At 45.6% G+C, this 15057-nt stretch overlaps 1 protein-coding gene across 1 annotated transcript; it reads left to right on the top strand.

The window, feature by feature from the left end:
* The first annotated feature begins 3264 nt into the window (after positions 1-3264).
* On the top strand, positions 3265-4480 carry LOC124961418 (alpha-1,3-mannosyl-glycoprotein 4-beta-N-acetylglucosaminyltransferase-like protein MGAT4E). Its single transcript, XM_047519975.1, has one exon. It carries the CDS (start codon positions 3377-3379, stop codon positions 4478-4480), a length of 1104 nt encoding a protein of 367 aa, XP_047375931.1. The 5' UTR covers positions 3265-3376.
* The last annotated feature ends 10577 nt before the right edge of the window (positions 4481-15057 follow it).

The raw sequence follows: 15057 nt of genomic DNA, 5'->3' as shown, positions 1-15057 counted from the left end.
CATCACAGGACAGGTGACCTTCCCTGTTTTACTTATGTTTTCTTTCAGTTTGGGGTCTGAACCAGGGCACTCTACCACTGAGATACATCCCAGCCCCCTTTTTTTTATTTGGGAGAGGGTCTCACTAAGTTGCTGAGACTGACCTTGAACTTGGGATCCTCCTAAGTCACTGGGATTACAGGTGTGGGTCACCAAGCCCTGTGTGAACTTCCTTCTTTAGGCAGCAAATAAAGCTATATTGTATCTATTTATATTCCTAGATCAGATCAAATAATGCATTTGGACATAAGTTAACAATGATCATGAGGTAGGACAGAATTTGGTGGGTAGGGCATCAAGCCGGGAGCCTTGGAGGACAGAAGGGAAGTTCTAGGTGGGGGCAGGAGGGGGAGAGTCCTCCAGTTTTCCCCGTTGACTTTTTGTCATAGGAGCCGCATCCCAAGGCAGATACAATGTGGTGTCCCACCAGGCGCTGCTTCATAACCTCAGTGGGCATCCTGTGGCTTATCTTCATTTTGAAAGTCCCCAGGGAAATTGAAGATGAACAAAACACGGTGACTATTAAGGGGCCAAGTAGCAACCCTTGCTCTCGGTTTGGGAATTGGGGGAATGGAGTGGCAATAGTGAGGACAGGCAGATTCCCCAGAGCACCTAGGCTTTCCTTTTCCCTCTACCTTTCCACCTGAGAACAGGGAGCTCCAAGGGGAATTGGGGCATGAACCTGGACCCATCAGTCCCTAAAAATGCTGCCTCTATTTTTTGAGGAAGCAGATGAAAACTGCTTGAACCTGGATCCTTTGACTAATGACAAGGGGCATCCTGAAAATACACTGGACTCACCCTGGAAAGGGTGGGCCACTCCACCTCTTTCCCTAGAAAAACTTATGGTTGACCCCTGGGAGGAGCATACTTTTTTTTTTTTTTTTTTTTTAAGAAAAGAGGTATATGTTTGCCTTTGTCAATGCCCCAGGAAACCAGTTCTAACAGTAAGACCTCAGTACCCGTAGAAGACTGGCAGACCATCACCTTCAAATATATGGAAAAAATCCAGCGCAGAAGAAAGAGTGAGTGTCAAGGAGGGGAGGGATGGCAATTACCAGGGAAGCAGGACATCAGGAAAGGTACAGTAGCTAGGAAGGAAGGAGCAAGAGGAGAACAGGCAACACTGCACCCGGGAGTATTTCACTCTGGCAGACAATTCTCTCCCCACTCCCCAGGCATTTACATATCAGGAGTATGAGAAGAAGGAAAAGGTAAATCAACATAGAATAAATATGTCAATCACATAAAACATTACTGAACATTACATTGTATTTACTTTCATCTACAAGAGTATACCTGTTCATGGTAGGTAAACAAAAAGGAGTGTGAGTCTCCTTATTTTATGGAATTTAATATTTGAGTCTGCAATTATGATTGCTATTCTAGGAATGAATGACTATGTACTTTGTGCATGGCTGTAATTCCAGCAACTCCAGAGGCCGAGGCAGGAAGATGGCAAGTTCAAGACTAGCCTTAGCAATTTGGTGAGGCTCTAAACAACCTAGTGAGACCCTGTCTCAAAATAAAAAATAAAAAGGGATAAAAAAATATAAAATTTAAAAAATTTTTAAATATTAAAATATGGGGGTAGGAAGGATAGTAGAAATAATCAGGCATTATTAGCCTATGTACATATACAACTATTCGACCCTTGGGATTCTATATCATGTATAACCAGAAGAGGGAGAAGTTATACTCCATGACATATGATGTATCAAAGTGCATTCTACTGTCATGTATAACTAATTAAAACAAATAAAAATAAATAAAATAAAAAGGACTAGTGTTGTAACTCAGTGGTAAAACACCCCTCAGTTCAATCCCCAGTCCAAAAAAAAAAAAAAAACACAAAAAAACAAAAAAACACAAGAAGTATTAAAAAGAAAGGAGTTGAGGTTGAGGTTGTCTACATGAATGCTTAGGCAGAGAAACAATAAATAAAATACACAACTGTGAAAAAATAAGGGTGGAATCACTGGAGAGAAAAAGATAAAATTGTTATAAGAAGGTGCAATCACTGTACGAGAGAACATTTGGATCAGAAGGGGTCTTGGTGGCACATGCCTGTAATTCTAACTACTCGGGAGGCTGAAGCAGGAGGATCACAAGTTAAAGACCAAGCTGGCAAGCTTAGCGAGATGCTGTCTCAAAATAAAAAGTAAAAAAAAAGGATGGGGTTATAGCTTGGTGGTGGAGTGTCCTTGGGTTCAATCCCGGGTACCATGAGACAAAGAATGGGGTTAGTGGGTGTCTAAGAATCACACAGTCCAAGTCCCTTGGCTTTATGGCTTTAGAACTAAACAGGGGTGAAAGGACTTGCTCAAGAGCACAGTTGGTGGCAGAACTGGGACATGAACTTTGGGCTCCTGACTTCTAAGGAAAGTTCTTTTTCTGATATACATGTCTTCAAAAGAGAACTTTGAGAAGATGAACTGGGTAAAAACAAAAAAAAATTATAATAACTATAATAATATCTATTATTTATTGAGCACATAAACCATATATCTCAAACTTTAAGGGTTAAAGACTCAGAGGAACCCATAGGGACTTAGCACCACCTTAGTACTTCTCAAACTCTCATGTGTATGTATCACCTGGTGTTATTATTAAAATGCAAATTCTGAGGGAAAGGGCAACATTTTCATGTGTAGTTTGGCCCGGTGGTGCTTGCCTGTAATCCCAGCTACTCAGGAGACTGAGGCAGGATTGCAAGTTCAATGCCTGCTTGGGCAAGTCAGTGAGACCTTGTCTGAAAAGCAAAGATTAAAATGGCTGAGGAGCCAGTCGCAGTGGCGCACACCTATAATCCCAGTGGCTTGGGAGGCTGAGGCAGGAGCATCTCAAGTTCAAAGTCAGCTTCAGCAACTTAGTGAGGTCCTAAACAACTCAGTGAGACCCTGTCTCTAGATAAAATACAAAAAAGGGCTGGGGATGTGGCTCAGTGGTTGCATGCCCCCTGGGTTCAATTCCCAGTACCAAAAAAAAAAAAAAAAGGTTGAAGACGTAGGTCAGTGACAGTGACGGAGCACCCCTGGGTTCAATTCCCAGTACTGCAAAATAAATACATAAATAAGATTCTGTGTGTTTAATAAGGCTTATAGATGAAGCCCATGTTGCTGGATTAGGAACCACACTTAGTCATGATACAAATATCACCTCTCCAAAGGAAAGAAACAGGATAGAGAAGAGAGAAAATCTCCAATGACATCCCCATCCCTACTTCTTCTGACAACCCTCACTACCACTGTACACTGATAATTGTCACTATATTACCTCCTTAGCATGGCTGACAGTGGGAATCTCCTCAGTGGCTCGATGGACTCCAAATGGCCTCATGTACACATTGGTCTCCCTGTACCAAGCCTCCTCTCCTGAGGAGGAGAAACACCTCACAGTACTGATCCACCTGGCAGATTCCGACCTCCCTTGGCTCAAAGAAACCATTGCCCATATTTCAAGACTCTTCAGTCCACAGATCTTGGCAGGGCAGTTGCTGCTGATCCATGCTCCACCTGATGTCTACCCTGCTGTGGATGGCACCAGGAATGAGGCCAATAGTGGAGGATTCTACTCCAAGCAGAATGTGGACCATGCCTTCCTCATGAGCTTTGCCACAAATCTCTCTACTTACTTCCTGCTCATTGAGGATAATGTCTTTTGCTCTCCCAACTTTTTCACCCAAATTTATTCACAGGTGACTGCCATGAAGTTCCAGCAGTGGGTGATACTGGAGTTCTCTGACATAGGCTTCCTTGGTAAACTCTTCCACAGCAGGGACCTCCCACTCCTGGCCCATTTCCTCCTCCTCTTCCACCAGGAGAAACCCCTTGACAAGCTGATTCTTCATTTCCGCACCCTTATGGTCCAGGAGAAATCAATCCTCTGCAGACCATTTCTCTTCTATTATAGGATGTCCCACCCCCGCTTTGATGACACTCCAAAGGCCATATCCGGTCCAAAAAACAACCCTTATGGTCCTGACAACCCCCCTGCTGCTGTTTTCACAGATATGACAGTTTCTAATGTTCATTTCCCCTGGGAGGCCTACACTCTGGATGAGTCCTACTTTTGGACACACGATGTTAATGTAGGGGACCACTTGACCGTGATTTTGAACCGTCCAACGAACCTGAGAAAAGTGCAAGTGATGACAGGTTCCATCATGGATGGAAAGTATGCCCTAGGGAAGGGGCAGGTGGAGCTGGGCTACGACCCTGAGGGCATGCCTCAGTACTGTGCCACCTTCGTTGTGCTGGGCCATCTTGTGGAGGGACAGCTGTCTCAGGAGATATTTCTGAAAAGCATGGGACACCAAGTGAACTGTGTGAGGCTGGTGGTCAAAGCTAGACAGGATGGTGGTCTCATGATCAGGCACATCTACCTATGGGAAGAAAAGGTCAAAAAGGAAAACCTGATCAGAGATGGGATAAATCATTAAAAGTATGAAAAATTAAAATCATGAAGCCATTTCATTCTAGCCTATGTGACATATGAAAGATACAAGGGAAAGAAGAGGCAGGAGGATCACAAGTTCCAGACAAGCCTCAGCACCTTAGTGAGACCCCACCTTAAAATTAGAAACTTGGGGGCTGGGGATGTAGCTCAAGGGTAGAGTGCCGCTGGGTTCAATCCTCAGTACTCTTCTTTGGAGAAATGCCTATCCAAATCCTTTGCATTTCTCCAAAGAAGATATCAAATAGTCAATAAGAACATGAAAAAATTGTTTCATTATCTTTCATCATTAGGGAGCCAGTGCAGTGGTGCACACCTGTATCCCAGGTACTCAGGAGGCTGAAGCAGAAGGATCACAAGCTGAGGCCAGTCTCAGCAATTTAGAGAGACCCTATCTCAAAACAGAAATTAAAGGGGGTTGGGGATCTAACTCAGTGGTAGAGCATCCCTGAGTTCAATCTCCAGTACCACACCCACCCTCCACCATTCCCTACCCCCAAAAAAAACCCACACACACAATGCAATCCTACTGCACACTCATCATAATGGCTATAATTAAAAAACAAGGTGGGCTTGGTGATGCACATCTGTAATCCCAGCAACTCCGGAGGCTGAGGCAGGAGGATCACAAGTTCAAGGCCAACCTAGGCAACTTAGGGAGATCCTATCTCAAAATAAATAAGAAAATGGCTGGGGATATAGCTTAGTGGTAGAGAGTTCCTGGGTTCAATCCCAATGTGAAGGAAGGAAGGAAGGAAGGACTGAAGGAAGGAAGGAGGGAGGGAGGGAGGGAAAGAGGAAGGGAGGAAGGAAGGAAGGAAGGAAAGAAAGAAAGAAGAAAGAAAGAAAGAAAGAAAGAAAGAAAGAAAGAAAGAAAGAAAGAAAGAAAGAAAGAAAGAAAGAAAGAAAGAAAAGTGTTGGTTAGGATGGGCACCCTCATACATTGCTGGTGTAGCACTTTGGAAAAATGTTTAGCAGCTCCTCAAAATGTTAAACAGAGTGACTCTGTGATCCAGCAATTCCATTCCTAGGTTTATACTCAAGAAAATGAAAGCATACATACATGCAGACTTATACACAAATGTTCGTAATATCATTGCATATCTCAAGTGGAAACAATACACAGCACCATCTGCTGATGGAAGATAATAAAAATGTGGTACATCCATACAATAAAATATGTGCATGGTGACACACACCTGTAATCCCAGCAACTCGGGAAGCTGTGGCAGGAAGATTGCAAGTTCAAAACCAGCCTCAACAACTTAGTAAGGCCCTAAGTAACTTAGCAAGACTCTGTCTAAAAAAAAAAAAGTTGGGGGGGTGCAGGGCAGGGCTGGGGATGTGGCTCAGTGGTAAAGTACCCCTGGATTTAACCCCCAGAACCAAAAATAAATAAAAACAAATCATAGGGCTATAGAAGCAAGTGAAAGGATTTTATTATCTTGATGACAGCAGGGACTTGGTCTTTGCAGAGGTTTTAGGAAGACAGCAAAAATGACCCATGTGGTATTCTGGAAACATCCTATAGGTTTCCTGTGAATATTACATCAAAAGCATCAGGATGGGGGCTCGGGTTGTGGCTCAGGGGTAGAGCACTTACCTGGCACATGTGAGGCACTGGGTTCAATCCCCAGCACCACATAAAGTAAAATAAAGGTATTATGTCAAGCTACAATTCAAAAAATATTTTTTTAAACAAGTGTCAGAATTGGGAAACCAATTAGAATTAAACAAGATAACACATGCCAGGCCTATTTCATTGCTTGGCATAGGACAGATGATAAATGATATTTGCCACTTGCTTCTTTCTTCAGGGACTCAGATCCTATCAGAGTACCCTCTGCCTGAAACGGTGGCTGAGGCCTTCTTTACCTATCTATGGGGCAATGAGGTAACACAAATGGAAAAGCAGACCTGGTGTAAGAACCCAGTAATTAAAGCGTCATCAAAACTGACAAGTGATCCTCAGCCTTCGTGTCTGGGAGACAGTGGAGCAGTGGGCTTATGGCAAACTTGGGTCTGCATGCCCCACCTGAAGGGCAGAGCTGCTGCCCTTTACTGAATGGGTGCTGTGTGGCATTGCTAGGTCTGGCGGTTTTTCAAGAGAAGCCAGAAATCCCAATTTTTATGTTTGACTTCTCAATTTTTTGAAGCTGGAGATGAATTGCAGACATATCCGCTGGGCTTGGTGGCGCATGCCTGTAATCCCAGCAGCTCTGGAGGCTGAGGCAGCAGGATCATGAGTTCAAAGCCAACCTCAGCAATTTAGGGAAACCCTAAGTAACTCAATGAGACCCTGCCTCTGAAAAAAAAAAAAGGACTGGAGATGTGACTCAGTGATAAAACGCCCCTGGGTTCAATCCCTTGTACCAAAAAAGAAAAAAGAAAACATATCAAACCCACTGAACTTCGATTTTAAAATACCATCAACTAGGGATATAGCTCAGTGGTAGAGGGCCTGCTTTGCACTCATGAGGTCCTGGGTTTAATTCCCAGAACTGGAAAAAAAAAAAAAAAAAAAAAGATTTGTGTATGTGTGTGTGTATATGTGTGTGTGTGTGTGTGTGTGTGTGTAATCTCAAAATTTAACTCAGCACAGCCTCAGCAACATAGTGAGGCCCTGTCTCAAATAAAAAATAAAAAGACTGGGGACTTAGCTCAGTGGTAAAGCACCTCTGGGTTCTATTCCCAGTACAAAATAAATAAATAAATAAAACACCATTGAGCTAGTACCCGGTTCTGTTGTGGGGAGGCCCTCCCAGCTTAACAGTTTTTTTCTCAGACCATAAATCCTCCCAGGCTATCCTCTTCCTTCAGAAACGCTGGTCATCTAGAAGGACTCCTGGGACATACCCTCATCTCTACCAGTAACCCCAACCCTCTCTGAGCCTGGGCTGTTCTGCCATGGCTGGCCGGGTCTGCGGTTGATTCTGTTAGCTCTGCTTTCAGACATAGGCATCCTTTTCCTGATGTCCACTCACCCATCCTGTTTGGGGCTGACCTTCTTTGTTTAGGATGAATCCTCCAATGATTTACAATGAATGTTGTACTACAAAAGAAAGTCCTATCTGTGGAGTGGATGTCAGTCCATAGTGAAGGTGAGGGGTCTGAAAAGGATTGCTGAAGTTTAGGGTTTAGGGTGGAGCTCGGGGCTGCATGCACTCTGAACTGGTTGGAGGGTGATGTGACTTAAAAGCAGGCACAAAGCAGGCTTGTCATGTCCTCAAGATGGGCCTCCTCCCCGTGTGCTTGGTTGTGTGATCTTACCTCAAAGAAGACAATGAGGTAAGTCATTATGGGGTGAGCAGAGGAAATGCAGTTAGGACAGAAGGTGACCCAGTTCACTGAAGGATAGTTACAGGGCTCTGGTGATGACACTGAGAACACCATCCTCCCTCAGACAGTCTCCTTAAAGTCAGTCCCAGCCTCTGCTGGGGGATCTCTGCTACCATAGGCCTAACTGAGCCTTCCTGGCCTACTTCCTCTCTGGGACATCCTTTGTCCCCTAAAGTAGAGGCCCTGTCTTCTCTTCTAGGTGAGGGTTAGCACAGGGGAAGTCAGTTTGATAAAACTTGCCTTTGTTTTTCCTTGGGGGAAATGAACTTTATAAGGAGACTAGCGTTGGCTACCAGAAAGCAAGATACTTCTCTGAGCATCAGTTCAATTCTGTTCTTGTCCTTCCCCAGCTCTTTGCATGGGCTGTTGGAGATGGGAGGGTTGCACAGGTGAGGGGCCTGGCTTGGGGTCTGATTCCTGCATCATCTCTTTCCTTTACTTATTTGTACCCTGTTGACTTGTTCTGGCCTTCTCAGAAGTCAGCCACCTTTGTTTCTATTTTGTTTTGTTTGTTTGTTTTTGTATTAGGGATTAAACCCAGGGGTGCTTAACCACTGAGTCACATCCCAAGCCCTTTTTGGGTGTGCATTTTTTGGGAGGGCTGGGGGTACCCGGGATTGAACTCAGGGACACTCAACCCCTGAGCCACATCCCCAGTCCTATTTTGTACTTTATTTAGAGACAGGGTCTGGCCGACTTGCTTAGTGCCTCACAGCTTAGTGCCTTAAAGTTCTTGAGGCTGGCTTTGAACTCGTGGTCCTCCTGTCTCAGCCTCCTGAGCTGCTGGGACTACAGGTGTGCACCACTGCGCCTGGCCCTTTTTATGTTTTAATTTGAGACAGGGTCTCACTAAGTTGCTTAGGGCCTATCTAGGTTCCTGAGGCTGGCATTGAACTTGCCTCAGCTGGAATCACATGCTGGAATTACAGGCATGCGCCACCTCACCAGGTCAGGCATCTTCTTTGTCCTGGCCTCTCACAAGTCAGACACCTTCTAGCAAAAAGTGACAGACTTTGGGGACTTTGCCTGAAAGAAAGATGAGGGTGACATTCTCCAAAAGAGAAAATGTTGCTTTAAAGGGATTTATGGAAGATTGAACAAAGGGGGCTTTTTTAAATTTTAAAGTTCTTTGATTTTATTTACTTTATCTTATATCTTTGTGGTGCTGGGGATTGAACCCAGGGGTTAGGGCACATTAGGTAAGCACTCTACCAACTGAGTTATATCCCCAGCCCATAAGGGAACTTTTTAAAAAGAAGTTTAAATACATGGCTTTTGGAGTCAGAGCGATAGAGTTCAGAGTTCAGCTGTTATTCATCAGGTTTAGTGATTTTGGAGAACTACTTTAACTTCTGTACTCCTGGTTTCTCATCAGGTAAAATGGGGGTGATAATACCGATTGGTGTGAGGATTAGGAGGTGAGACGTGCACCGAGCACTTGGAGCTCAATTTTGTTTTTAATTTAATGGTTCTTTTTAGTTATACAGGACAAGGTGGTTTATGCCATTCCCATCAGGTGGGCCGTGGCTGCCCTAGGCCCCACCCGCCCTCCTCTTCTGCATTATAACCCCTACCTTTCTGCCGTATCTCACCCCCAGCCCCTCCTCCAAGCCACAGGGCATCTGCGGCTGGATTTGAGTTCTGTTTTCATCTCCAGATCCATTGCTCAGTGGATACTCCCTAGATTTTTATGTCACTTGAGTTCTTAAAGTCCCTACAAATATACTATCTGACCTCATCATCAGAAGCACACTGTGAGGGAGAACTGCTTTTTACAGGTGAAATATGTATATGAAGGGCTAGGGAGGTTGCTCAGTGGTAGAACTCCTGGCTAGCATGCACAAGGCCCTGGGTTCCATCCCCTGCATGTAAAATATGAGAGACAGGTTACCTGGAGACTGCATGGATCCCCTGGATTGCTATCACCTTGATCCTGCCTGAGACCAATGACTCCCGAATTACCTCATTCCATCTGGTTGGGTGCCTTGGGGAAGCTCCCATTAGCAGAGGGAGGTGGCTTTTGAGAAGTTTCACTGAAGTTACCACCAAGGTGCCTGCCCATAGCACCCAGCACTTCCCCTGAAGGTGATCCCTATCTCCACACCCCCAACTGTGACCCACCTACCAATGAATCTGAGACAGCCAGACATCCTGACCCTCTCATCCAGACTGTCTCCAGACCCAAATCTTGTAGGGATATAGGTTGAGGTGGTCTCAGACTGATGTGGGGGTATAGGTATACTCCTTTCTCTGCAACCAGCAACTTGACCCTGGTCAATCTGAGCAGTCAGGCTCCTGTTGGGGGCAAGGGAAGTGAAGGCAGAGCATAAGCCCTACATCCTCCCTGTAGGGGCCCCCCTGTCTATCCTCTGGGGATCCCAGAGGTAGACCTCTTTTCTTTTTTGTGCTGGTCATATCCTTCCTTTATCAAAAGCAAGTGCTTTGAGGTTGAGGCAGGAGGATAGCAACTTTGAGGCCAGCCTTGACAACTTAGGGAGACCCTGTCTCAAAAATAAAACAATAAAAAGGGTTGGGGGTGTAGCTCAGTGGTAGAGCACCCCTGGGTTCAATCCCCCGTACTGCAAAGAAGAAAAAGAAGAAGAAAAGCAGGTGCTTCATCTTCTTCTGACTTGCCTTTTAGAGCACAGGCATTTGCGTCTCTTGATAGTAGTTCCTGCTGAGAAAGACCATGGCCAGGTGAGACACACTGGCCAGGTGCAATGGTGCCCACCTGTAATACAGTTTGGGAGGCCGAGGCAGGAGGATTTGAGTTTAAAGCTAGCCTCAGCAACTTAGGGAGGCTCTAAGCAACTCAGTGAGATCCTGTCTCTGACTAAAATACAAAAAATAAAAGGATTAGGGATGTGGCTCAGTGTTGAGCACCCCTGGCTTGAATCCCCAGTACCAAAAAAAAAAAAAAAAAAAAAAGAAAAGAAAAGAAAAAAGAAAGAAAGAAACCCACATGGCTGATGGGTGCCACAAACAAAATCCCAGCCCCCAAATCCCCACCCTGGCCCCTACCTAAGACCCAGCAGTAACACTTTCTTTTTCTTCCAGGTTTTTTATTTATCCAAATCTTTAATGAGTTCCTCTTGAAAACTAAGCACCTGAGAGGAGGGACTCAGTGCTAATGTCACCTCCTCCATGAAGTTTCTGAGACATTTATTTCTTGAGGAAACAAATGAGCTCTTTGGTTAGTGATGTTCAATGGAAAGCGCAATGCTTGAAAGTCACCCAAACCTGAACTGTTACTGTTGTCCTTTTTCTTTTGCACTACTGGAGCTAGAACTCAGGGGCCCTCTACCACTGAGCTCCTTCTTTAAAATGTTGGAACAGGATCTCGCTGAGTTGCTCAGGTTGTCTTTGAACTTGGGATCCTTCAGCCTCAGACTCTGAGTAGCTGGGATTATAGACATGCACCATCAAGCCCAACTAAACCTGGGTTTTAATTCTCAGTTCTATTTACTGACTGAGAGATCTTAAAAATGTTATTTAGCTTCTATGAGTCAGTTTTCCCACCTGTAAAACAGGAATTCCACCTCCCAGGCAGGGTTGGCGTGTGAATTAAAGGAAATCCTACCAGTAAAGCAGACAGTAGACAGAGGGCATCGGATCAAGTAAGTGCCTAGCCCTCAGGGGCTCCGCAGGATCGGCACCTTTTCCACCCCACCACACCTCTCCCTCCAAGGGGGACCACAGGCTTAGTCCACCAGACCAGGGGCCTCTCTAGTTCCTTGCTGAGGCACCCCTTGGGGTTTCAGGGCAAATGCACACTCAGCTTTGGCTCCTGGCCTCCCTCTTAGACTTACATGGGAGGCACAGACAGGCCCAGGCAGGTAGAATGTCTCCACTGTAGCCAGCCCTGCCCCAGGTGAGTAGGGAGGGGCAGGTTTTTCCCACTGAAAGTCCTCAGGGCATGATTCTCCCCATTCAGGTTGAGCTACTTTATGTAGCAGTGTTGGTAATGGAATCCAGGGTAAGTACTCCACAACTGAGCTACACCCCCCAGCTCACGATGGGCCACTTTAGGAACTCCAGGCACCCAAGGAGCAATATTGTCACCAAGAGGGCTGAGACCAGACGAGAGAAAAATCCAGTCTCCCCTCAGTCTATCTGGGCATAGGTGGAATCTCTGGTAGGAGGAGTGCGGGGCAGGGTGGTAAGGTCTCTGTATGTGAGCTCAGACCATGCTGTCTGGGATTCCAAATGCTCTTATCCGTAAGATGGAGATCACGTGTCATAGGGCTGATGTGGTAATCATATGAGATTAGTATATATGAAGGTTCATCTCAGAATTGGAAGACAGGAGATGTATCACATTGGAGCCTGACATTACCCACTGTAAAGTGCTTCAGTGGCTTCTCCATAGCTGTTGGGGTAAAATCATTTTTTAACACAGCCTTTTCACTAACCCCATTTTCTACCATCTGGGCCACGTGATTCTTGTTGCTCTTTCTGTGGGCCCAAATTCATGCCTGTCCTGGTCTCCTGCATGTGCTGGCCCTCCTGCATCTGGCTAACCACTTGTCCTCAGTTTCAGTAAAATGCTCAGAGAAGCCTTTGCTGACCACCGGCACAGGGCTGGGGCTTCCTGTTCTTGTTTCCTTTAGACCTTTGTCTTCTCCTCTGTTCACCTCTAAAGAATTGTGTGACTGTTTGCAAACCATCTCGCCAATCCCTCAATATGTGCCTCCCTGGGGACAGGGACCCTGCATGTCAATTTTGCTCATCACCATATCCCAATGCCTCACAGAGTACTTGACATACAGTAGGCATTTAATTTGCTAAGAGAAACAAAACAAAACAACTACATCAGGCAGCTTCCCCTCCAGTCTCTTTATCAGCTCTCCCTTAGCCTGAAGCTGAGGCAGTCACTTTGGTCACAGTCCCACTCCCAAACACAGCTCCCCTAACTGCCCCCCAGACTACTGGAAGAGCTGTTCAGTTTCCACCTTGATCCTGTCAAAACTCAAAATTCCATTCACTTGCATCCTCCTTCCAGCCTCCCTTCCATGATCCCAGAACAGTGAACGGTTTATCATGTCACCTTAGTTTCAGGTTTGGTGTCTTCTGTAGGTTGATTATTCACTTGTCAGCAAGCCTCCTGAGATCTGCTCCCATCCCCTGTTAACTAAAGAGCAGATCCCCTGGCATTCCAGGTTTAGCTGTGTACAGTCCTGTCAGACCTTGGGCAAATTTCTGTTCCAGTTTCCTCATCAGTAACACAGGAATACTTTTTCACAAAATGGTTGCAATCATGAGGTTCACAAATTACCATCTGTGTCAGACGCTGTGCTAAGCACCTTTGCTGCCTTCCCCAGTACGGTTCAATGCAATCGAATCTATTTACTCATACTTGAGCTTTAATTGAAGCATGGAGGGCAGGTGAAGCACATTGCTTGCTCATACCACTATTAAGTTGTGTGAACTCAGAGCCCTGAGCTCTTCCCTACCTGCATTGTTGCCCTTTCCCCCCACTCTCTCTTTTTTTTTGTAGTACTGAGGATCAAAGCCGGGCCTGGTGCAAAATAGGTGAGTGAATGCTCTACCACTGCGCTACATCTTCAGCTCCTATCTACCATGTTTGGCCCATTCAAGTCACCAAGCAAGATAGGTGCTGAGCATGTTGAGGTTACCTAGATTCATTCAGTTGGGAAGGTTCGTCTCCTACAGCTCACTTGGAGCTTGTGCAAATATGTGATAATGTTTGAGAGAGGGATGTAAAACTCAAGGGCCTACCTTCTCCCGAAGAATGAACTCCCACCTCCTTCTTGGACACTGTAACTGTTGGGCACGACACAGTTTGATTGTAATATTTCCTCAAATGACTGGGGTCTCTGGGGCAGTGGTTCTCAACTCCAGCTGTGCATTTGAAAAAGGGGGAAAAAAAGAAAGAAAAAACTTGGCCACATCCTAGGCCAACTGTGTGACATTTATGAGGCAGAGCCCAGTTACCAGAACTTGTTAAAAGGCCTCCACCTGGGCTGGGCCGGTGATGCATGGCTGTAATTCCAGAGGCTCTGGAAGCTAAGGCAGGAACATGGCAAGTTCAAAGCCAGTCTCAGCAAAAACAAGGCTCTAAGCAACACATTGAGACCCTGTCTCTAAATAAAATAAAATAGGGCTGGGGATGTGGCTCAGTGGTTGAGTGCCCCTGTATTCAGTCCCTGGTACCAAAAACAAACAAATAAACAAAAAACACCACCCCACCTGACTTTAATGTGCAGCCATAGGCAAGAACCAATGCCTGAAAATGGAGATTCTTGGTGTGGTCTCAGCAGCATTCCCATTAACAGGGACTGTGTTTTAAATGCATATTCTCAGGCCTCGCCCTAGACTACATGAGTCAGAAACTCAGAGTGGGACCAGTAACCTGTGTCGACAAGCCCTCCAGGGCATCCTGGTGCAGGATGAAGAACTCTAATGGAGATACGAAGTTTTGAAGCTGAAATCAAACAGAACATCTTATCTGTCCTTTGTACCCTAGAGAGAAGAGGGAGGGTTAAACAGCTTCCCATCAGGATTTTGGCAGATTCTGGCCTAGAACCTGGGTTTGCCTGTCCATCTCTTGTTCTCTGCTGCCTGTTGTCCTGACCACTCCTGGGCAGCTGTGGTAGATGGTCCACAGAAAACAATTATTCCTCCCAATCCTGTGTGTGCATGTCACCCTTCCCATCAAGAGATGGACTCGATTTTCCCTCTTGTTAGTTTGCTAGGCTGCAGTAACAAAGTACCACACCAGGCGGCTTAAAACAGAAGTTCATTGTTTCATGGTTCTGAAGGCCAGAAGTCTAGGTCAAGGGGTTGCAGGGATGTTTGCTCTGAAAAGCTCAGTTCCAAGGTACTTTCCTGGAACCTGTCAGCTGGCAACATAGTGTCACCTTTTACAGTGACACCAGCCATACTGGATTAGGAGCCCACCCTGCCCCAGGACGACCTCATCTTAACACATGCAATGACCTTATTCCCAACGAAGGTCCATTCTGAGGTACTGGTTAGGACTTCAATATATGATTGGAGAGGGGGGGCCAATGTAACCCATAACACATCTCAATGAATCTGGGCTTCAGGGCCTAGGACTTAAAAGACCTTGTAGCTTGTTTTCACTCTCTGGAAGCTGTCATATGAAGTCCAACTACACGGCTAGAGAACAGCCCTGGAAGGTGAGAAGGAGAGGCCCAGCCTACATCCAGCCATTCCAGCTGAGGCCTCAGAGGTGAGTGT

The sequence above is a fragment of the Sciurus carolinensis genome, chromosome 12 (genome assembly GCF_902686445.1).
Source record: "Sciurus carolinensis chromosome 12, mSciCar1.2, whole genome shotgun sequence".
Taxonomy (NCBI): Eukaryota; Metazoa; Chordata; class Mammalia; order Rodentia; family Sciuridae; genus Sciurus; species Sciurus carolinensis.
This window is presented reverse-complemented; position numbering and strand designations above follow the sequence as displayed.